The sequence below is a fragment of the Mirounga angustirostris genome, unplaced genomic scaffold, assembly GCF_029215605.1.
Source record: "Mirounga angustirostris isolate CCGP_5_RB_7025 unplaced genomic scaffold, mMirAng1.0.hap1 SCAF_8, whole genome shotgun sequence".
NCBI lineage: Eukaryota > Metazoa > Chordata > Mammalia > Carnivora > Phocidae > Mirounga > Mirounga angustirostris.
Genome location: NW_026991716.1, coordinates 52,425,227 through 52,448,234, shown reverse-complemented (window position 1 = coordinate 52,448,234; position 23,008 = coordinate 52,425,227). Strand labels below are relative to the sequence as shown.

Here is a 23,008-nt window from a genome sequence, read left to right as displayed (position 1 = left end):
TTTTGTGGAGGGATCTCCTGGATCTGGATATCTGTTCTGTTGATTCAGGAAGTTTTTAGCTATTATTTCTTCAAATAAATTTTCTGCCCTTTTATCTCTCTCTCCTTCTCCTGGGATTCCTATAATGCAAATGTTATTACTTTTGATGGAGTCACTGAATTCCCTGAATCTATTCTCATCTTGCATGATTCTTTTTTATTTGCTCGGATTGATCACTTTTCATTATTCTGTCTTCCAGGTGATTAATTTATTCCTCTAGACTGTTACCCTTTAGCCTTTCTTATAAGGCCAGTTTAGTGGTGATGAACTTCTTTAACCTTTGTTTGTCTGGGAAACACTTTATCTCTCCTTCAAGTCTGAATAATAACCTTGTCAAAGTACAATATTCTTTGTTATAGGTCCCCCCCCCCAAGCTGATTTAATATATTTTGCCATACCCACCTGGCCTGCAAAGATTCTGCTGAAACATCAGCTGATAGCCTTATGGGGTTTCCCTTGTATGTAACTAGTTGCTTCTCTCTTGATACTTTTAAAATGTTCTATTTATTTAAACTTTGACAATTATTGTATGTTGTGGTGTAGACCTTCTGGGTTCATCTTGTTTGGAAATTTTTGTGCTTCCTGGACCTGGATGTTTGTTTCCTGCCCCCAGGTTAGGGAAGTTTTTAGCAATTTTTTTTCAAGTAAGTTTTCTGCCCCTTTCTCTGTCTCTCCTCCTTATGGGACCCCTATGATGCAAATGTTTATTCACTTAGTATTATCCAAGAGATTCCTTAACCTATCCTTTTTTTTTTTTTTTTTAATTCTTTTTTTCTTTTTTACTGTCAGTTTAGGTGCTTTCCAGTACCCTGTCTTCCAGATTGCTAGTCCCCTGTGCATCTGCTAATCTGTTGATTCCTTCTAGTGTATTTTTCATTTCATATATTGTATTCTTCAACTCTGATTGGTTCTTTTTTATATGTTCTCTTTGTAGAAGTTCTCAGTTTTTCTACTCTTCTCTCCAGTCTAGTGAGCATATTTATGATCATTACTAAACTCTTTATGAGGCATATTGCTTATCTCTGTTTCATTTAGTTCCTTTTCTGAGCTTTTGTTTTATCCTTTTGGGGGGGGGACATATTCCTCTGTCTCCCCTTTTGCTTGACTTTTTGTGTTTCTATGAATTAGTTGGAACAGCTGTTTCTCCTAAACTTGAAGGAATGGTCTTATGTATGGTCATCCCATGTGTAGACTGTGTGCCTGGTGACATTAGCTGGATGACTGCAGCTGTGGCTGGCATGGGCTGGGGGTCTGAGGCAGTTTGTGCTGGGCTATCCTGGTGGGGTAGCTGAAACTGAGATGTGCATGGGCAGTTCTGGGCTCTCTGCTCATAAGGTACCCTGGTAGGGCAGCTGAAGCGTAAGTGGGTATAAACCAGGAAGTCCTGGGCTGCTCTGTGCAGAGGGCGCTCTGGGAACTGAAGTGGGTGCGAGCTAGGGTGTTCTGGTACTCAGCACACAGGATGTCTTGTTGGGGCAACTAAAGCAAAGGCTGGTGTGCACTGGGGTGTCCTGGGGAACTTTGTATAGTGGATGCCCTGGTGTAGAGCTGGAAGCTGAGGTAGGCTACTGGCCAGGGATTTTCAGGGTGCTCTATACAGGAGGTGTTCTAACAGGGTGACTGGAGATGAAGCAGGCGTGAGCCAGGAGGTCCCACAGTGCTCTCTTCTAGGGGTGTTCTAGCAAGCTGTCTGGAACTGAAGTGGTTTGGACCTGGAGCATTCTGGTGTACTTTGTGCCTGTGTCATCTTGGTGCAATGGCTGGAGCTGTAGTGCGCACCAACCAGGGGTGTCCTGGTGTGCACCATGCTGGGGCCTCCTGGGTGGGATGGGTTGGGTTGGCATGGGCTAAAGGCCTGGGGCTCATTGAGGGAGTAGACTGGCTAGCATGCCCAGACCTGTTCCCATCTGCACTACCAAGGTGGATGGGGTACATGAACTCTGGTAACTGATCAGTCCCTCCAACCCAGACAGAGTTCCAGCAGTTCCCTTGCCATTTGGGAAGGTTCTAGGGCTACTCTCTTTACATTTTAGTTGCTCTTCTAAATTGTGGCTTTTTTCTTATGCCCCAGGATGTCCAGGGCTTGTGTGGGCTAGGGGCCTGGGGCTCACTGAAATGGCAGGCTGGCTAGGGTACCCAGAACTCTGCTACCATCTTTGCTCTCAAGGAGGGGAGCATAAACCATGGTGCTTACCAGCCCATCTGATCTGGAGAGAGTTCCACCAACTCCCCCAGTTTGGTGGATCTTTTATATACTAGTTGCTCTTTTAAACTGGCTTTTTTCTTATGCCCCAGGGCAGACAAACCTGCTCCTGGTCCTTCAGTACTCTCTCTCTCTCCCCACGGCAGTTTGTATCAGGGATGGGGTTTTGTTACTGTGTCTCTGTCTCCCTTGTCATTCGCTATGTGGTCTATCTTTTGTTGCACAGAAGCTGTACAGTCAGCCCTCAGTTTTTCAGGAGGAATTGGCTTTATCTTTGAACTCTTTCACCAGGTACATTGCTTATCTCCATTTAGTTTTTTTTCTGATTTTGTGGGTGTTTTTGTTTTTGTTTTGGAGCATATCCCTTGGTCTCATTCTGCTTGACTTTCTCTGTTGCTATGAATTAAGTGAAACCACCACCTCTCTGAGTCTTGAAGGAGTGGCCCTGTATAGACTGCATGTTTGGTGGCTTTGGTTGGCTGGCTAGAGCTGGGGTTGGTGCAGGCCTGGGGTCCTGAAGCACTCTGTGCCAGGGCTACCCTGACCTGGAAGTTGGAGCTGGATTGGGTATGGCCAGGGAATCCCGGGGTGCTCTATACTGGGGCCACCCTAGCAGAATGGCTAGACCTAGGGCGGGTGTGGGCCGGGACTTTATCCACACTGGGGCTGCCCTGGTGGGGTGGCTAGAGCTGAAGCCAGTACTGGCTAGGGGCGTCCCGGCATGCTTCGCACCTGGGCCGCCTTGGCAAGATGGCTGACGTATAGTGGGCACAGCCCAGGGATGTCCTGATGTGTACCACACTGGGGCAGCTTTGGTGGGACAGCTGGAGTTGGGTTGTGCTAGAGGCCCAAGGCTCCCTGAGGCAACAGGTTGGCTAGAGTGCCAGGACGCTGCTCCTGTCTACACTGGAGAGGGAACATGAACAGTGCTGCTCACCAGCACCTCTGATCCTGAAGACAGTTTCCAGCAGTTCCCCTACTGCTTGGCAGATGCTCTAGGGTTAATCACCTAATTCCTTCACTTACAGTCTAGCCGGTCTTTAAGAAGTCACTGTGTTTTTTGCTGTGCCCCTGGCTGGGCAAATCTGCACCCGAGTCCTTAAGTGCTACACTACAGTTTGCAGCACTGGGAGTAGGGCTCCCATCATTACTGTGTCTCCAACTTTTCTACCCTTGTCTGTGTGGCCCCTGTACTTCTGTGGTGCAGAAGCTGTAATCAGCCTTTAGTTCTTCAGAAAGAACTTCTGTATGTGCAGGTGGAGATTGTAGAATCCTGGGTCTTCCGATGCCACCCTCTTAGACACCTCCTCTCATGATCTGACTCTTGCAGTTACACACAGACACGCTATACACATTTTGGTATTTATTAACAAAAATGGTCCAGAAAAGGATTGAGTAACAATTACAGCGATAAGGTTTAAAATAAGAGTTGTTTTTAGTTCTGTTGTCTCTAGGGTAGTGTAACCAGTCTAGAAAGCTGTTTAATCTCCTAAAACAGGACTCAGATCACACCACTCAAGTGTTAGATATCAAAAGAAATTTTCCCTTTTGTCAAAGCAAAATAGAGTGGAGGTTTTTACCCACAAGCCTGCTTTCCAGGGGATGGACTGGGGAGCGGTGGAAGGAGTAGACAAAGAGGTTAAAAAAGAAACAGGCAAAATCTTGAAAGTAAGAAATGAAAGCTAGTGAAGAAAAAGGGTTCCTAAGTGCCCAAGAATCATTCACTGAAGTAATCCTCTAGTCCTTCCATATCCATTTCCAGAGAGGAATTTAGACAGGCCAGAGCAGATGATGCATCCTTGGCTTTCTGGACACTTGGTTTGGGTTGAGCAGTTTCTGGTTGGATGGATTCCTTCCTGATGTCTTTATTACCACTTAGAATCCGTTGGCTCTCAAAAAAGAATTGATTAGGATGGCTCAAAGAAAAGCCACCATCATCCACCTGTATAAGAAAGCAAGTGTATATCGTATTAATACATAACAAAGGTATAAATTAAGGGGCTTCAGAAACCATTCTAGACTTTGTTCAAAGACTATTTAAGGCATGCCTGGGTGGCTCGGTCGGTTAAGCATCTGCCTTCAGCTCAGGTCATGATCCGGGGGTCCTGGGATCGAGTCCTGTGTCAGGCTCCCTGCTCAGCCAGGAGCCTACGTCTCCTTTTCCCTCTGCTACTCCCCCTGCTTACACTCTCTGTCTGTCTCTGTCAAATAAATAAATAATTAATTTTTTTTAAAAAGTTTAAAAACTATTTAATGCCCAGCACATGGATCCTAGTAGTTCTCCGTTGTAACTCTCACATGATTTCATCCAGAAGGTGTGGATGAAATTTTTATTTCCAGCCTGAACCTCTGCACTTAGTTCCAGTTTCCTATCCAGCTCTACTTCATCTCTACCTTCTACTCAACATCTCAGAGGGCTAAGCAAAATGCCTGCCTGTCTGTCAATAAGTACTTGTTTTAAAAGGAAAAAAAAAAAAAAGGAGGGTGTAGTCTTTAACCATTCCAAAACCATAGGGACTGGATATAAACAGACACTGTCTGGATAATGGTCCCTGACACCACTCTGATTTTAGAGTATATTTATAAGTCTGGCATATGTAATACCATTTAGTATCATTTAAACACTGCAGATTTAACGAGTACTACTTTTTTTTCCTAACTTTGATTCCAAAATTTATTAATGGTGAAGAAAAATATATTCCTTAATATTAGCAAGCACTTATTGAACACCTACCATGTGCCAGACATTATTCTAAGTGGCATAAGACACACGCCATACTCATTCACACACAGGTATATAAATACAGTTAACTTCCCATAAGAGCGCTGTGAAGGGAGATTATCAATATTCTGCCAGTTTAGGGAGAGGTTAAGTTAACTTGCCCAAGATCACATACTGGCAGGCCTGGAGATGGGATATGAATGAGCAGAATCCATGCTCATAACCAGTATGCTCTGCTGTCATGTCCTTGTGCCAAGGTCAGTAATTTTATAATGCATTCATTTCTTAAAATGTGTAAGCCTTTACTAACTCTTGGGGTGTGACAGAAGAGCAAGATAGCTCCTGAAGTGTGAACCACCTACACCAGTCACTTTCTTCACATTCAACCAATGGGTCAGACTAAGTTGATCACCTGTCAAATCTCTGCGCTCCCTCCCTTCTGACAACAAAAAGAATTCCATTTTACTTGAGTTATTTGTGTTTTTGTTAGGGGATATTTCACTTCAAATTTTTTACAAACTGAGAAGGCATTACACTTTCTTTGTCTTATATTTATCGACCTTTTAAGGTCTCACTCTTTGTACTGAAGTGACTTGGATATAGTAGGTATCTAAGTATTTGGTGAGTTGATCCCAGAACTAACCAGTTATCCCAGTCATACATGTCCCCTATGAATTGGAGACTTAACTGTGTATAAGGCCACATTACGAGCTAGTAATTTTTCAGCACACAAGAATGCATTTGACTAACTCTAAAGAAATTTCTAGCCTAGTAAGTCATATACTTAAAAATCTCTGTCAAGAATAAAAAAAAGTGATAAGGGTCACAGATAAAGGCTTATTATCTCCATATTAGAGAGAGATGCTGGCTGGGTTGATCAAGGAAGGCTTTGTGAGGAAGGGCTATATGAGTTGAATTTGGGAAGATGGAGAAAGTGAAAAGCTGGGATAATGAGGTCAAGGTTAATATAAGCAGTAGAACCACATGAGCAAGGTAATAAGGAATGTTCCTATAAAGCAAGTAGATCAGATGGCCTGGTGTAAAAGGAATATAAAAGGGAATAATAGGAAATGAAGTTGGAAAGACAGGCTGGGGCCAGACCTCAGAGAGCCTTGAAAACAAGGGTAAGTAGTCTAGACCTAATTTTGTAGACATCAGGGAGTCACTAAAAATCCTTAAGAGGGGAGATGATGTGATTAAAGCAATGTATAGTCTTATGGTAGATTAAAATGGATTAGCAGGGGGTTAAAAGAGTTGCTGTCATGGTTCAGAACTAACCCTCTTTACAGGTGAACCAATAAACAAACAAGGTGTTTTCTGGAAATACTTACTTGAATACCCCAGGATTCTCTGATTCTCTTTAGTCAGTTTTTGATACATATTAGGCCAATAATTTTATAGTAACTTCAGTGTATAGCAGATTGATAGCATACAGACTAGTTCATTTTAAGTTATTACTCAGATCACTAAGAACAAATTTTTATCTGCTACTTTGCTGCTTAATTTTAAAATGTTTCCTGAATGTTTTATGATAAATCTATAACTTTTATCAACAATGGAGTGATTTGTGAACTTTATTATATTGGATTTTTCACCCAATTCATTAAAAAGTAGGAGATCCAATATAAAGTTTGCATTTTACAAAATGTCTCATGAAAAGTGTATTGTGTAACACATTTCAATCAGAGGGCTTTATGTTTTATAAATAGAGAACATGAGAGATTTGAAAGACCTTGAAGATCCTTTAAGTTGGACCTCCTACATGTACAAACTAGGAAAATGAAGCCTAAGGAGATTACATGGTTTGTGCAAAATCAAAGAACTAGTAACTGGTTTTGTCTGAATTAAGGCCTTCTGACTAGATCACTTAGTTGCTCTGAGATCTGTTTTAAGAGGTTTTATGTAAAGTCAAACTTACAATCATATAATATTTCTGGAGCTAAACTTGGCTATAAAGATTATAAAAAAACATGGTATTATTTCATATAAAAAGACCCTAGCACTTTGTGCTATAATTACACATTAGGCATTTTCTACACCTTGTTTCAACTTGTTAAAATTCTCAATATATCTGTTGTCACAGAAGAGGACTCTCTGGCTTGAAATGAATTATTAGACTTCAACTTGGACAAAATGAAATATGATCAACTTTTTTTTTTTTTTAATTTATTTGAGACAGAGAGAATGAGAGACAGAGAGCATGAGAGGGGGGAGGGTCAGAGGGAGAAGCAGACTCCCCGCCGAGCAGGGAGCCCGATGAGGGACTCGATCCCGGGACTCCAGGATCATGACCTGAGCCGAAGGCAGTCGCCCAACCAACTGAGCCACCCAGGCACCCTATGATCAACTTTCTAAGCCTCAGTTTCCTCATCAATGAACTGGAGGTTATAGTAATAATAGCTGCTGCATCATAAGGTTGCCACAGGGAAAACCAAGGAAACAGGAGTGTAAAAAAAAAAGTTGTTTAAAAAAGAAAAAGGTGTATTCCCAAAAAGAAAGGGAAAAAGAACATTGTTTTATATGTGTTATTAGCTTCCTCTTCTGCTTTAAAGCAGCTCAAATTGGAAACTGGTGATGGTATATTATGGGTATAGTTTATTTAAAAAAAAAGTTGAATTCTAATCCTAAAACTCTACTGAAGTACAAGACCTTGCTTGTATATCAAAAGATGAACAAATAAAAGACCTTGAAATGTTTTACCTTTAAAATGTATTTTAAAAAATACATTTTTTAAAATTCCATTTTAATTAATGCTCTTATTAACCAACAGTGACAAGGGTCTTGAAATGAGGACATGTACCATGTTTCTATGTGATGTTTGGCTTTTCAGCTGTCTCTCTTAAGTCTGCAATTGCACTTTCTTAACTTATGTTGCTAATAAGCTCATTTTACTGAACTTACAGTCTAATTAAGTGCTTGGTAGCATGATGAAATTATGAAGAGTTTCCTTCTATATACTGGATTGTATTTTCTTCTAAGAGAGGTTCTTTGTCTTTTGAATATTTTCTTTCTTTCACTTTTATTTCTGGCTGAAGGAAGTTGCCATTCAGTTTCCTTTCATCTGGTTCAGAAAAATTAACTTTGGTTTATGCCCCTCCCCGCACTGCCCCCCTCAACCCTAACAAAATGAAAATAGATTTTACTTCAAAATCAAATTAGAAGAATAGGGAAAACAAGTTGTCCCCACTGAAATACCCCACTTTCACTTAGTTCTGCGTAGAAGTCAGCAGCTATTTATTCCTTATTTTTAAAAAAGATCCAAACATTCTAGATATGGAAACACTCAGAATTTTCTGTTTCCTTCCTTGCCGTTTTTCTTAATTGGTTGCTATTGGTGATGTTTTCCTTTGTGTTCGATGATTTTTTATTATGTTTTGTACACTGTGTTCACTACTGAGAGAGGGAAATTTGTGATGCGTTTTCATTCTGCTGTATTAGCTTAGAAGTCCTGAAGTACTGTAAAGGATATGAAATAAAACCAGTGTAGTTGGGAGTCCAGAAGAAGGAAATGGGGGTAGAGAGGCCTTTATAGGCTACATTGTAAGTTTTGGATTTCATCTTTAGAGCAATTGGGAAGCCCTTTAAGATTTGGTTGTTGTTTTAAAGCAGTTTATTGAAATAATCATATTCCTCTGTTTTAAAGATCATTCTAGCAGCTGTGTGGAGGGTAAAGAACTGGAATGGTGCACATGTTGTAGATGCTGGGAAATGAGTTAGGAAGCTACTGCAATCCAAGTGAGACATGATCATGGCTTCTAGCCCAGCAGTCTGATATCCATAATAATGACCCTGAGTTATTATAAAAAAGCTGAATTGTATTTGCTATATCCTGTTTAAGATTGCAGGAAAATGGGCGCCTGTGTGGCTCAGTCGTTAAGCGTCTGCCTTCAGCTCAGGTTATGATCCTAGGGTCCTGGGATCGAGTCCCACATCGGGCTCCCTGCTCGGCGGGAAGCCTGCTTCTCCCACTCCCCCTGCTGTGTTCCCTCTCTCGCTGTCTCTCTGTCAAAAAATAAAATCTTAAAAAAAAAAAAAAGATTGCAGGAAAATGTAGAATTTAGCAAGATTCTGTAAAGATTTATATAGTGGGGAAAAAAATTATGCTCAGCTATTTGGAAAATAAGTATCAAGAATGACTCAGTGCCTAAAGAGGTCTATTTCTAAAGAAACAATTTTCAATTAAAATTCAGAGATGAATCTACACAAGGCCTAGTATTTTTATTTACACAGAGTATGCCAAAAGAAAAAACATACACTATAGTATAAAACATTGCTCCCTAAAAACACTGAGGAAAATGGATTTCAAGCAGGCCAGACTTTGGTACCTACTAACTGAATCTCAAACATTTGCTGGAATCAACATGTTTTCCACACAATGACCTTCACACAAACATAGGTCTCATATTTCTGCCACAGCAAATGTAGTTTGAAGGAATGGAAGCAATATTGTTTTACCTATGGGATGTTTGGGTTTTAATCAAGAGGTTTTGCAATGACAGCTTATAATGAGGCAGCTGGTATTACCAAAAAAGCCATATGGAATTATCATAGCGCTGCTGTCAATGGGATCAATTAACTGGTTCATTTTCAAAACTTTCATCAAAATGAGTTTGATCACAGAGTCCTCAGGAAAATAAACATAGCTTTAAAAATATTTTTTAAGGTGAGGCAGGCAGGATGGCAGAAAACACAATAAAAACGGATTCTATTTTGAAATTAAATGAGAAAAAATAATAGATATCTCATGAATTCAAACAGCCTTTTTATTCCATTGATTTTTTTTTTTTTTTTAATGAGAGACAGAGAGCATGAGAGGGAGGAAGGTCAGAGGGAGAAGCAGATTCCCTGCCGAGCAGGGAGCCCGATGCGGGACTTGATCCTGGGATTCCAGGATCATGACCTGAGCCGAAGGCAGTCGCTTAACCAACTGAGCCACCCAGGCGCCCTCCATTGATTTTTATGTAGCTTAAGTTGTATGTGGGAGGATTTAGACATACGTCTTTTCAAAATCTTTATTAATCTAAGGCAAGTTTTAAAATTGGCCATAGTAGTAATACTCCTATAAGAATGAGATACTACAAAAGCAGATCTGAGAACTAAAAAAAATTCTTACTTTTTAGTTATTATGTCCCCAACTCAATCTAATTTTCACATCTTATTTAAAAACAAGGAAAGAGGTTGAATAATAGACCTCAATTTGTGGAAGTTCTGAGGCCTCTTAATTAAAAGAAGGGTCCACACATAATTAAGAACATATATGAAATTAAACCTTTCAGGCTGAGCAAGCAAGCAAATTAAGGAATATGGTCTTTAAGGAAAAGAGTCATGCAAAACTGGTACTGAAAATACCAAACGAACAGGGCTTACCTGGTAAGATTCCTATACTCATAAAACTAATGAGAATTTGTGCTTGTTTCCTATTTCATTGATGTCTATTTAGTCCTTCACATTTTGTGAAAACGAAGTTTTTATGTTTTGAAATAACAGGTGTATTAGAAAGAAGATGAGACCCACAGCAGACCAGGGGTGCTAGGTCCAGATCTCCCACTTACCAGCTGTGGTACCTCAGGCAAATCATACAGAATTGCTAGGCTTTGGATTTTTTTTTTTTTTTTTAAGATTTCATTTATTTATGTGACAGGGAGAGATATCACAAGTAGGCAGACAGGCAGGCAGAGGGAGCAGCAGACTCCCCGCTGAGGGGCTCGATCCCAGGACGCTGGGATCATGACCTGAGCCGAAGGCAGACGCTTAATGACTGAGCCACCCAGGCGGCCCTTGGATTTTTTTTCTAATGTGAACTATGATGGCTGGACCATGAATCTAGACACAAAACGCTAGTGACCTCAACAGTCATTATTACAAATACAGTATTGGATTCTATAGAAGCACAAAGCTTTTCTGAGTTACCTGACAGTCTGGTTCAACTCCAAGTCCATCCCTTATGAGCAGTACGACCTTACACAGGTTGCTCAGCTTCTCTAAACTTTATTCATAAATGGAAATAAAAATAGTATGTAAGCTGTAGTACTTTAGTGTGGATCAAAAGAGCTAATGTGGCCAAAGTACTTAGTGCTGGGCCAGGCATGTGTTAAAGGTTCTACAGATGTTGGCTGCTAGTACGATATTCATTATTGATAATATTATAGGGTATATTTTTCCTATGAAATATTTTATAATGTAAGAAATTCTTTTATATAACCACAATAGAAAAATTATTTCATGAAAATTAGGAAAAGCAAAAGTGAATAGCATGGTAGTGGACGGTGAATTCAATAAATGCAACATCTATTTGGGGAGGGTCATGGACGGATCCTTTTGAAACCCATTAACAGACTTCCAAAAAATGCACATATATACTCACAGAAAAAAATCTCAAGAAGTGCATGGACTTTCAGGTCTATTCTTAGATGTCTGTCCTAGGTTAGGAAGCCATGATCAGGACCAGTGGGTGCCAACAAGGAGGTCCATGGGCAGATGTGTTCTGCTGACTTGTACACGGTCTTCACACTTGTCAGTGTGAAGGCCCCTAACGGGACGTGAATTCATCAGCACACCATAGTTCCTCCCATATTCTATTAATCGCAGCCACCTACGCTTTTTTGGGTTATCTGCCTGACCTCTGTAGGCTTCTGAGTTTGTGACCCTTGCTTTACACCTTTCAGAAGCTACTAGTACGACTTATACAGGCATACCGTGTTCTATTGCATTTTCCAGATACTGTGTTTTTTACAAATTGAAGATCTGTGGCAACCCTGCAGTTGAGCAAGTCTATCAGCACCATTTTTCCAACAGCACTTGCTCATTTCATGTCTCTGTGTCACATTTTGGTAATTTGCCCAATTATTTCAAACTTTACGATTATTTTTGTTATGGTGACCTTTGATGTTACTATTGTAATTGTGCTGAGGCACCAGAAGCCATGCCCATACAAGGTGCCAAACCTAACTGATAAATGTCCTATGTGTTCTGACTCCTCCACTGACTGGCCATTCCCCCATCTCTCTCCCTTTCCTCTGATTTCCCTATTCCCCGAGATACAACAATACTGAAATCAGGCCAATTATTAACCCCAGAAGGGCCTCTCAGCGTTCAAGTGAAAGGAAAAGCTGTATCTGTCACTTTAAATCAAAGCTAGAAATGATTAAGCTTAGTGAGGAAGGCATGTTGAAAGCTGAGAGAGGCCAAAAGCTAGGCCTCTTGTGCCAAACAGCCAAGTTGTGAAGGCACAGGAAGAGTTCTTGAAGGAAATGAAAACTGCTATTCCAGAGAACACACGAATGAATGATCAGAAAGCAAAACAGCCTTACTGCTGATGTGAGAAAGTTTTCCTGGTCTGGACAGACAATCACACCAGCCGCAACATTCCCTGAAGCCAAAGTTAATCCAGAGCAAAGCCCTAACTTTTCAATTCTGTGAAGGCTGAGACAGGTGAGGAAGCTACAGAAAAACAGTTTGAAGCTAGCAGAGGTTGGTTCAGTTTAAGGAAAGAAGCCGTCTCCATAACAATGGAAGTACAAGGTGAAGCAGCAGGTGCTGATGTAGAAGCTGCGGCAGTTTACCCAGAAGCTCTAGCTAAGAGAATTCCTGAAGGTGCTACAGTAAACAGCAGATTTTCAGGGTGGATGAAACAGCCTTATATTTGAAGAAGATGCCATGGAGGACTTTCAGAGCTAGAGAGGAGACTTCCATGGACAGGCCGACTCTCTTGTTAGGGGCTAATGCAGCTGGTGGCTCTAAGTTGAAGCCAATGGTCTCTTATCATTTTGAAAATCCTAGGAATAATCCTTGAGAATTATGCTAAATCTGCTTTGCCTGTGCTCTATAAATGGAACAACAAAACTTGGGTTTTTGCACATCTGTTTATGACATGGTTGACTGCATGTTCTAAGCCCACTACTGACACCTACTGCTCAGAAAAAAAAATTCCTTTCAAAATATTACTGCTCACCGGGGGGCACCTGGCTGGCTCAGTCGGTAGAGCATGCGACTCTTGATCTAGGGGTCATGAGTTCAAGCCCCACGCTGGGCATAGATTACACGGACACTGTACCTGCCTACCCAAGAGCTCGGAGACGTACAAGTTTAATGTTATTTTCATCTCTGCTAACACAACATCCATTCTGCAGCCCATGGTTCAAGGAGTCATTTTGACTTTCAGGTTTTATTATTTAAGGAATACATTTTGTAAGGCTACAGCTGCCATACACAATGATTCCTCTGATGGATCTGAGCAAAGTAAATTAAAAACCTTCTGGAGGGGCGCCTGGGTGGCTCAGTTAGTTAAGCATCTGCCTTCGGCTCAGGCCATGATCCCAGGTCCTGGGATGGAGCCCCACGACAGGCTCCCTGATCAGCGCGAACCTGCTTCTCTCTCTTCCTCTGCCCCCTCCCCCTGTTTATGCACACTCTCTCTCTCAAATAAATAAATAAAATCTTAAAAAAATAAAAACCCTTCTGGAAAGGATTCATCATTCTGGATCCCATTAAGAACATCCATGATTCATGAGAAGGTATTTTGACCAAAATACCAACAAATAGGAGTTTGGGAGAAGATTATTCCAACCCTCACTGATGACCTTAAGGGGTTCAAGATGTCAGTGGAGGAAGTAAATGCAGATGGAGAAACAGCAAGAGAACTAGAACTAGAAGTGGATCCTAAAGATGTGCCTGAGTTGCTGCAATCTCGTGATAAAACTTGAACAGATGAGGAGTTACTTCTTATGGATGAGCACAGAAAAAGGTTTCTTGAGATGGAATGTACTCTTGGTGAAGATGCTGTGAAGACTGTTGAAATGACAACAAAGGATTTAAACTTAGGACATAAACTTAGTTGAGGAAGCAGTGGAAGGGTTTGAGAAGACTCCAATTTTGAAAGAACTTCTACTGTGGGTACAATGCTATCAAACAGCATCGCATGCTATAGAGAAATCACGCATGAAAGGAAGAGTCAGTTGATGTGGCAAACATCTTTTTCAAAACTGCCACAGCCACCCAATCTTCAGCAACTACCACCCTGATCAGTCAGCAGGCATCAACATGGAGGGAGGACCCTCCACCAGCAAAACGATTGACTTGCTGAAAGCTCACATGATGGTTAGCATTTTTTAGCAAATTTTTTAGCAAAATGCTCTGTCAGACGAGCAGTTCTGACAGAGACCATATGGACAATAAAGTCTACAATTTTTACATACTGGCACTTTGCTGAGAAAGCTGACTGACCCTTGGTCTCATCCCTAGATGTGAAGTGGTGGGTGGAGGCTGCAGTAGGTTTTCCCACTGAGTAGCTTCTCCTAATTACAATGTTTCTGGTTCTGGAGCATCCTAGTTTTAATTCTCTGGCCCTTCCATAAATTTTATAAGCTACCTAATACCATGTAATAAATCCCTTGCTGGTGAAAATAGCCGGAGTGGTTTCTACTGCTGCAACTAAAATCCCTGAATGAACCATGGAGTAACAAAAAAAACCCCAAAGAATTAGGCCATAAAGTTTAAAAATGGACTTACGTTATGTATCATCTCGAAGTACTTCTGACAGGCCACTTGGTAATGCGTCCCTTTTACTAAATCCAAGATCTAAAATGCATGGGAAAAAGAGAAAGCAAAATTAGAAACAAAGTTTCTCTAAACCACTGCAGCTCGCGGTTGTGGGCCTTTTCAATCTTTATTCCAGACAGGAAATGCATTAAATCATGGGGTATGTTGTACTTCTGCAGCCTGGACACTGTGATAATTCTGACATTATACAGTCACTGTTTAGGTCAGCATTAAACCACAGATGACAAGAGATAGTCAGTGATCTTTCTGACCTACCAACTGTGAATTTCAATAACTTTACCTCGACAAGATGAAAATAGATCCCAGTTTTATGACTTTGACAGTTATTGTCAGATCATATTGCAACATCTCTTTCAAAATTATAGATATAAATTTAGTAATCTAAATGGTGCATAAAGCAATCAAGTATACTATTTAGATTTTTATTTTCCACATTACCAGTTTATACAGATGCAGCCTAAAATACAGCTGTGTACCCATCAGGAAAATTTAATGTAAGCCCTTTGGACGAGTATCTTTGGAGAGGGAATGCTTTTACCTTCAATCAGATTTGGTTTTTTTTTGAAATGAAGTTATTTCTAGTAAAGCTCAGCAGAATATGAGAGTGAATATGAATAGTCTATTCTGAACACCTATTAGGAACATCATCCTATCTTTTGTAAATACAATTTTCTTTCCAATTCGACTTCATGTAATCTCTTTGCAGCAGGACAAACTCCCATTCTTATCAGCCAAGTGCAATGCCAGCTGAAATTCGTAAAGTTTCATCACTCCCCTACCCCAGCAAATAAATAAAATGTGTATTTGGTCTGTTTATCAAACACAGTAAAATGCAGGAATTAAGAGCCTAAAATGAAGGGAAATAGAATTCTGGAGAAATGCTCATTTCTATCCCTTTTCAAAGGGCTGACCTTCCTGTGACAACAAGAAATGTACATGAAGCCTCAAATTCCTGCTATCCCCCTTATTGAATATAGTTGACATCTTTTGACAGATACACAAAATTATTACAGTTATGGAGTGGGCATCATACAATCCTGACAAGAATGTGCTTAAAAGAACTGAACTGTTTTTCTCTGTCTTATAAGATTACTTTTATTAAATCCTTTTTGAATGACCTACGTAAATGCCAACCAATCACAGCACCCAGGATCCTGCCTATTTGACCTATTCATTTTTCTTGAATTATTAGAGCAGAAATGGAAAATATATCAATTTAAAATGAATGGCTATCAAACTGTGGAAAGAGCCGAGATGCCCTTCAACAGATGAATGGATAAAGAAGATGTGGTCCATATATACAATGGAATATTACTCAGCCATCAGAAAAGATGAATACCCAACTTTTACATCAACATGGATGGGACTGGAGGAGATTATGCTAACTGAAGTAAGTCAAGCAGAGAAAACAGGGAGCTCTTTACAAGAATGCAGGAAACAGATGATGCTGGCTTAGGGAAGAGTAGTGGTTAGAAGTGGTCGCATTCCCCACTTACTGGCTGTAACTGTTTTTGAAAAACAGCTGTTCTACACAAAAATGCTTAACGGGAACCTATTCCCTGATGTTTTAGAGTAAGCCATTACCTGTCACTCAACCCCTCGCCTCTCTGATTTCCTAAATAAAACTAAGTAGCTTAAAAGCTCAGTAAAATTCAATATGTAAATAACAAACCATCATTTAAAATAAAGGTAGAATGCCAATAATACCACTTAATAGTCATTAAACAGTGTAAGTAACAAACAGATGCTTCTTATGCAAAAGCCTGTGAGTAGGACACCTGAAGTCTCTCAGTGTCAGCAACACCTTAGATGCACACCCCCTCTGCGGACTTCAAAATATTCGGCAAGTGATTCTGATGTTCTACCATATATACATGAAGTGCAACTTGGGACTTTTTCTGCACCTAGTTTTCTCACGTTCTTCTGATATCAACCTCACCAGCAAATGCCCTACTAAGATAGTCTATAGGTATGTTGAGGATGGTGCTGGTACCATTTGTCAATGGGCTGGATGACTCCAAGCAGGAAAATACAAAGCTAAAAATCAAGAGAAAAGAGAATTGAGCTATCTGCAAAGCACCAAAATTTGTGAAATAGAGGAAAAATAGAAACTTGGCAAAGAAACACCAAAATCCAAGAAGGACAGATGCCTGAGGTAGACTGTGGAAAAGAATTAGAGGTCAGGAGCTAAGTTCTCACAGTATGTCCTACAAATCCTCGAAAAGACTCTCTGCTTTTCTGAAGGTGGACCACTTGTGTGTTAATGGACAGACGCTGAAAATGCTCCCCGCTAAGTCACTACAGCTGGACAGAGACAGGTAAGCAGTGATTGTTCATACGCAAGATGACTCTGTTATTGAGCCATTCTTATTCTTTGAAATTCAGGTTCTTAGCAACGGTTGGGTTCATTTAGAATTTAAATTTTGTGTGTAGTCATAACTCAAGTAATCTTTTTTTAGAAAGTGTTAGGTTTTAACAGAAGAGCACATGTCCCAGGCTAGTGGACATATATGCTTGACTTGTAGCCAAACAACTGGGACCCTGAGAAAGATTTAGGATTTAACCAAAAGTGGTATGCTTTTCTTTGAAACCAAAATTTTTCTTTGATGTTTTCAAGAATGAAGAAATATTGGCTGTGGTAATATTTTATAATGTGTCAAATTTTGAACTTACCTACCTAACCTTGCTCTTGTCTGTTTGTTAAAAATATCCTTTGGGGAGGGGGAAGTCATGGGGAGTTAGTTCATATGTGCTTGTTTATTTTTTGTGTTGGAATCACAATTTAATATAACATTAACAAATTTTTTTTTTTTTTTTTTTTAATGAGAAAGAGAGCACATGAGAGGAGGGAGGGTCCGAGGGAGAAGCAGACTCCCTGCCGAGCAGGGAGCCCGATGCGGGACTCGATCTGGGACTCCAGGATCATGACCTGAGCCGAAGGCAGTCGCCTAACCAACTGAGCCACCCAGGCGCCCCAACATTAACAAATTTTTAAAGATTTTATTTATTTAGACAGAGAAGAGAGAGAAAGAAAAGGGGGGAGAGGGAGAGAGCTGGGGGAGGAGCAGAGGGAAAGGGACAAGCAGACTCCACATTGAGCACAGAGCCCAAAGCAGGGCTGGATCCCACAACCCTGAGATCATGACCTGAGCCAAAATCAAGAGTTTGATGCTCAACTGACTGAGCCACCCAGATGCCCCGACATTAAAATTTTTTAAAGAAAATAAAATTCTGTAGAGAAGTCAGAATGAAGATGTACTTAGGCAACAGTACTTTCTGACAGCATTCGTTTTGCCAGATAGCTTCTGAAGGGTCAAGCCTCCATCCTCCTAAATTGGCCTTTGCTCTTCCTAAAGGGATGGCTCCACAAGGCTGGAGTTCAGCAGGCAGGGACTGGCCACAGAGAAAGTCAGAAATAAAACAGGGGAGGGAAACTCATCAAGAGGAAGTAATGTAAGGAGGAGACAAAAAGAAACAAATAGAGGGGCTCCTGGGTGGCTCAGTCATTAAGCGTCTGCCTTTGTCTCAGGTCATGATCCCAGGGTCCTGGGATCGAGCCCCGCATCGGGCTCCCTGCTCAGCAGGAGGCCTGCTTCTCCCTCTCCCTCTCCCCCTGTCAAATAAATAAATAAAATCTTAAAAAAAAAAAAAAAAAAAAGAAGAAGAAGAAACAAATAGGAAAATGAAAGGACCAGGTAGAAGAAAAGTGTAGAAAGACAGAGGGATGAGGTTAAACGAACTGGAGTCCACAACTTACTATTTACGTGGCCTGTAAACATCAAAGTGTAACCCACAGCTCACAAAAGGTGTTTCATATTCCAATCTGGAAGAGCGGAGCACAGCACAATTTCCTCTGATATGAGCCAAAGTAAGTGTCAATTCTGATGTCTAGGTTAGAAATCTTTCTAATTCTGCTTTAGAAAAATATAACCAGGGGCGCCTGGGTGGCTCAGTCATTAAGCGCCTGCCTTCGGCTCAGGTCATGATCCTGGAGTCCTGGGATGGAGCCCTGCATCAGGCTCCCAGCTCAACAGGTGGCCTGCTTCTGTTCCCTCTCTCACTGTCTCTCTCTCTCTGTCAAATAAATAAATAAAATCTTAAAAAAGGAAAAAGAAAAATATAACCAAACAATTTGATCATATCAAATAAGGCTTACTTGAAAATACAAAATTAAAGAAAAAATTTCTATGAAGATTTAAGACTATTGCTCAAGCAGCAATTTGACTTACTTTTAAGTGTAACAATCCATTTATTGTTCTATTTTAGTTCATCAGTAATCAAAAGGCTAAGAAAAAATTAAGAGGAGTAGTGATATCAAATTACTCTATTTTGGTAACTAATATTCTTTAATTTGCTCTCTCTATATTTTGAATGTTTTTTTTTTATCGGCTGACTAAAGTCCACCACGAAGAATATTAGGTTTTTTTAAAAAAACAATACCCTTTGTCATCTTTGCAAGAAAACATATCTATATATGCTAAGTTAGGTAAAAGCATTAATTACACTTCATCTACTACTTCATCCTCAAGGCAAATAACTGTCTTCGTTTTGAATTCTAATAAAGTGGTTAACCAAGATACCCCTGCAGTAGAGGAAGGAGGAGCAAATTTAGTTGATATTTTTCTTATTTGACTGGCAATAGACCATAGCAAGTTGACAAACAAGATATACAAAATACTGATGGGAAATCTATATGTACACATACACATATTAGATAGAAATATAGGTAATATTTTAAAACTTTGAGCCACATTTCCTTCTCTCTTCCTAATGTTCTCTACTATTCCCTGCCACCCGCAGCTTCCTCTTGCCTTTTGCCTCAGTGCCTGCCAACGAGGTCCAGATGATTCCCTGGCAGCAGAACGTAGCCACCTGCCTGTCCTTGGCTTCGGCGAGTGAGTGCTGTACAGCCAGGTGTGCGGCGCTCACCAATTAGATACGCACTTATTCTGTCTCTAATTCAAGGTCATATTCTGCCTTATTTAAAAGTGATAACGAGCTTGTTTCTTCCTAAAAAGCTCAACCTTGCAAAAGTCGACGGGCTGATATTTTTCCACTTCATTTCTAACCGTCCTTTATTTCAAAGGTGAAAGAGAAAAGGTGGCAGAGAGGCAGAGTCTGGAACACTTCTGAACATACTACTTTGCTCCTGCTTCTCCCACACTCATCATAGCTTAACCAGCCACCACCTTACAACTTTGCTGCGACCTTCAGTTACTGGCACATCAGGAGCAAGCTTTCCTCTCTTGAAGATGTACTTTCATTTGTTTAAAACATTACATGCCAAGAATTTCTCTGACTCACTCTTCATTTTCTATAAACATAGTTATCTGACTGAATCAATTCTACCTCCAAATGTCTATAAAAACACTTTTTTCCTCCCCATTGTTCAGGCCCTAATCGTTCCCTTTTTTATTGCAAAGCTTCTTCACTTATCCTTTCTTCACTCTTCCAAAGACAGCTGCCAAACTGCCACCATAGTAACTTTCCCAAAATCAAATCTAATCCTGGCATGGCTGGCTCCCAGCCGAAAATGGCTCACAAACTTCATCATGCTCCAAAAGGCACTGTTCATCAGGTCCTGAGTCTCCCTTCCTGGGCCTCTCTCCTGCCCTGACTGGCCACTGGGGTCCTTACATTCTAGTCCAGGTTCTTCCAGTGTATTCTTTAGAATTTTAGCTCACAAAATCACACTGATTCAGAGGGTTTTCTCATCTAACGCATTTTTTGGTTTGGTTCAATCCAGAATTATCTAAGTTTCTTTATAGCAAGGCTTATCAGGGTGGTGTTTCTCAAATTAATTTGTCTCCAGAACCTGTTTCCATACTTCTCCCAGGACTAGGGTTCCTCAAAACACACCCAACAACCTTGTCCATACACACCTCTCCTAAATCTTATCCTATTTCCTTGTCTAGTTTCCTCTGACCACACCTAATTTGTTCACTGTCTCCCTAGCTAGAATATCAGTTCCGTAAAGGCAGAGGTCTTTTGCCTTGAATAGTAACTGGAATATAGTCATCACCTTGTTATTTGTTACTGTTGAATGAATGCTGTTCCTTCTGCCTCATAAGCCTTGCTTCCCTGGGGAAATTCCTACTCAACTTTCAAACACAATTCAATGATCACTTCCTACAGGAAGCATTCCCTGAGGTCACGCCTCTCTCTCAGCAGTTCTTGGTCCTCGGATTCTACAGCTAGCACTTTAAATGTATTTTTTTTTTTTAAAGATTTTTTTAATTTATTTATCTGAGAGAGAGAATGGGAGACAGAGAGCATGAGAGGGAGGAGGGTCAGAGGGAGAAGCAGACTCCCTGCCGAGCAGGGAGCCCGATGTGGGACTCGATCCCGGGACTCCAGGATCATGACCTGAGCCGAAGGCAGTCGCTTAACCAACTGAGCCACCCAGGCGCCCCAAATGTATTTTTATTAGAGCACTTATCATACTTTATTATAGTGAATTATGCCTTTTGGCTCCACTAGGCTAAAAGCTCTAAAACACAGTTTCTTGGGGCGCCTGGGTGACTCAGTTGGTTAAGCGACTGACTGCCTTCGGCTCAGGTCATGATCCTGGAGTCCTGGGATCGAGTCCCGCATCGGGCTCCCTGCTCGGCAGGGAGTCTGCTTCTCCCTCTGACCCTCCCCCCTCTCATGTGCTCTCTCTCTCTCTTTCAAATAAATAAATAAATCTTTAAAAAATAAAACAGTTTCTTAATCATTCTTTCCAGATTCGAACATATTGAAAACTCAGTGACATGTCAAGTGCTCAGTAAACGTTTACTGAATAATAAAATGTCTTTCTTCACCAAAGCAACTTACTTTTATTTAAATCAGTCTTAGTCACTTTTACCAGAACCTTTTCAATTAGTTGCCTTTTTCTTTTCTTTCTTTTCTTTCTCTCTTTTGGGGGGGTGGGGGGGGGTGGGGAGGGGTTGGTACCACAGGGAAAAAAAATTACTAATTTAGTTCTTCCACAAGGCATTTACAGAGCTTGAGAGGTTTCTCCAGCCATATCTGAAGACTCTTTGGAAAAGAGAATGAAAATAATCTATCACATTAACTTGAATCCAAATGTAGAAATCTCCCATCGCCATATATAGTTTTACACATGCAGGCAAACACAGAGCAGCCTCTATCAACACCTCTCAGATAAGCTTTCAGACCAGGAATGGATTGAGTGATCATTCATTTGCTTACTCCATGCATTCAGCCCACATTCATTAAGCTCCTATAATGAACTCTAGGCACTGTGGTCAGGGGCTGGTTTTTTTTGGATGAAAGATAGCATCTCTGCCCTCAGGAAGGATAAAGCCACAATGAGTCTAGAGGGGAGGACAGACAAGAAAACAAACAGGATGTTGTAGAGGGGAAAGGGAGGAAAGGTGCTCAAGCTTCCAGGGGATGACCCAACTGAGGAAAATTGTAATAAATGAGTGAGAATGATCAAGATAAAGAAAGGGGTAAGGACAACCCAGACACAGGGATTAACACGCAAAGGAAGCACAGAAATTTGACAGCAAGGTGTCTGAGGATGGGCAGAAATTAAACTATATTAGAAAGATTACTTGGGCATAGTGTGAAGGACTTTTGGGGGGAAGAGGAACTGAAAATGAGGAATTCAAGTGACATGACATCGTAGGTAATGGAAGAGAGGGAAAAAAAGAACAGATTTAAGAATGCTCAAAACCAGGAAGGAATCTTGAATATTTTCCTGATTTCTGGCTTGAACATCCAGAGTTCCATCCACATTCCCTGGAGACTGTATAGAGGACTCAGCAGTATGCTGTCTCCATCCACCCTCCTCAGAACCAGGACACACATTTCTCCAGAGTCAGAGAGTGTAAAGCTTGCAGCCGAAGTCCCCCTCAGCTGAGGAAAGCCATCTTGCTCAAGGTGCTGTTCCCTTCTGGAGAGCAGCCTGACCCAATGACTGGCCGATGCAGGGGTATAAAGGCCAAGAGCCCTTGCTCCAATTAGGGACAACTCCGCAGGGTCATCCCAGCTTCAGGGCTCCCTGAGGGATCAGCTAAAGACCAACTTCTCCTTCTACCCAATCTTGCCTTCTTCACTCCCTGACAGATACTGATCCTGAGAGAGCTCCCCAATGAACGTCCTGCACACAAATCACCACAGTGAACCAAATCTATGACATAGTCCAGTTTTTGCTTGTTAGTTTTTGCAGAGAGGGATGGGAAAAAACGTGAATAATGATAATGACAATAAGCTACTATGTATCAGATATTGTTCTAGTTATTTTACTTATCAGCTCTCTAAATCTCTTCATGTATATATGCAAACACATTAGAAAAAAGAATGCTGGTAACTTTTTTTTTCTAGATCTGAGAAGCCTTAGAGAATCTGATTTAAGTGTGAACCTCCTCAATTGGAAAATGTACTATGCCACAATTCACAAATCCTGAAATATTCTCACAAATCAGCCAACTACTAAATAGAAGTGAGGCTTTCTGGAAGGTGTATGACACTCAAAT

The 23,008-nt window shown here is 40.8% G+C and overlaps 1 protein-coding gene across 3 annotated transcripts in view; it reads right to left on the bottom strand.

Annotated features, from left to right (window-relative positions):
* Positions 1-3,590: 3,590 nt before the first annotated feature.
* Positions 3,591-23,008, bottom strand: part of PRIM2 (DNA primase subunit 2) — a 329,039-nt gene continuing 309,621 nt past the window's right edge. For 2 of the 3 annotated variants that reach the window (XM_064597736.1, XM_064597737.1), the window contains 2 exons: positions 14,472-14,540; positions 3,591-4,184 (listed from right to left, as the gene is read on the bottom strand). In XM_064597736.1, coding sequence (XP_064453806.1) covers positions 3,960-4,184; positions 14,472-14,540 — 294 coding nt within the window. In that variant the 3' untranslated portion in view covers positions 3,591-3,959. Of the gene's footprint in view, positions 4,185-10,874; positions 10,951-14,471; positions 14,541-23,008 lie in introns of all 3 variants that reach the window. The other variant, XM_064597738.1, reaches the window with a different exon arrangement.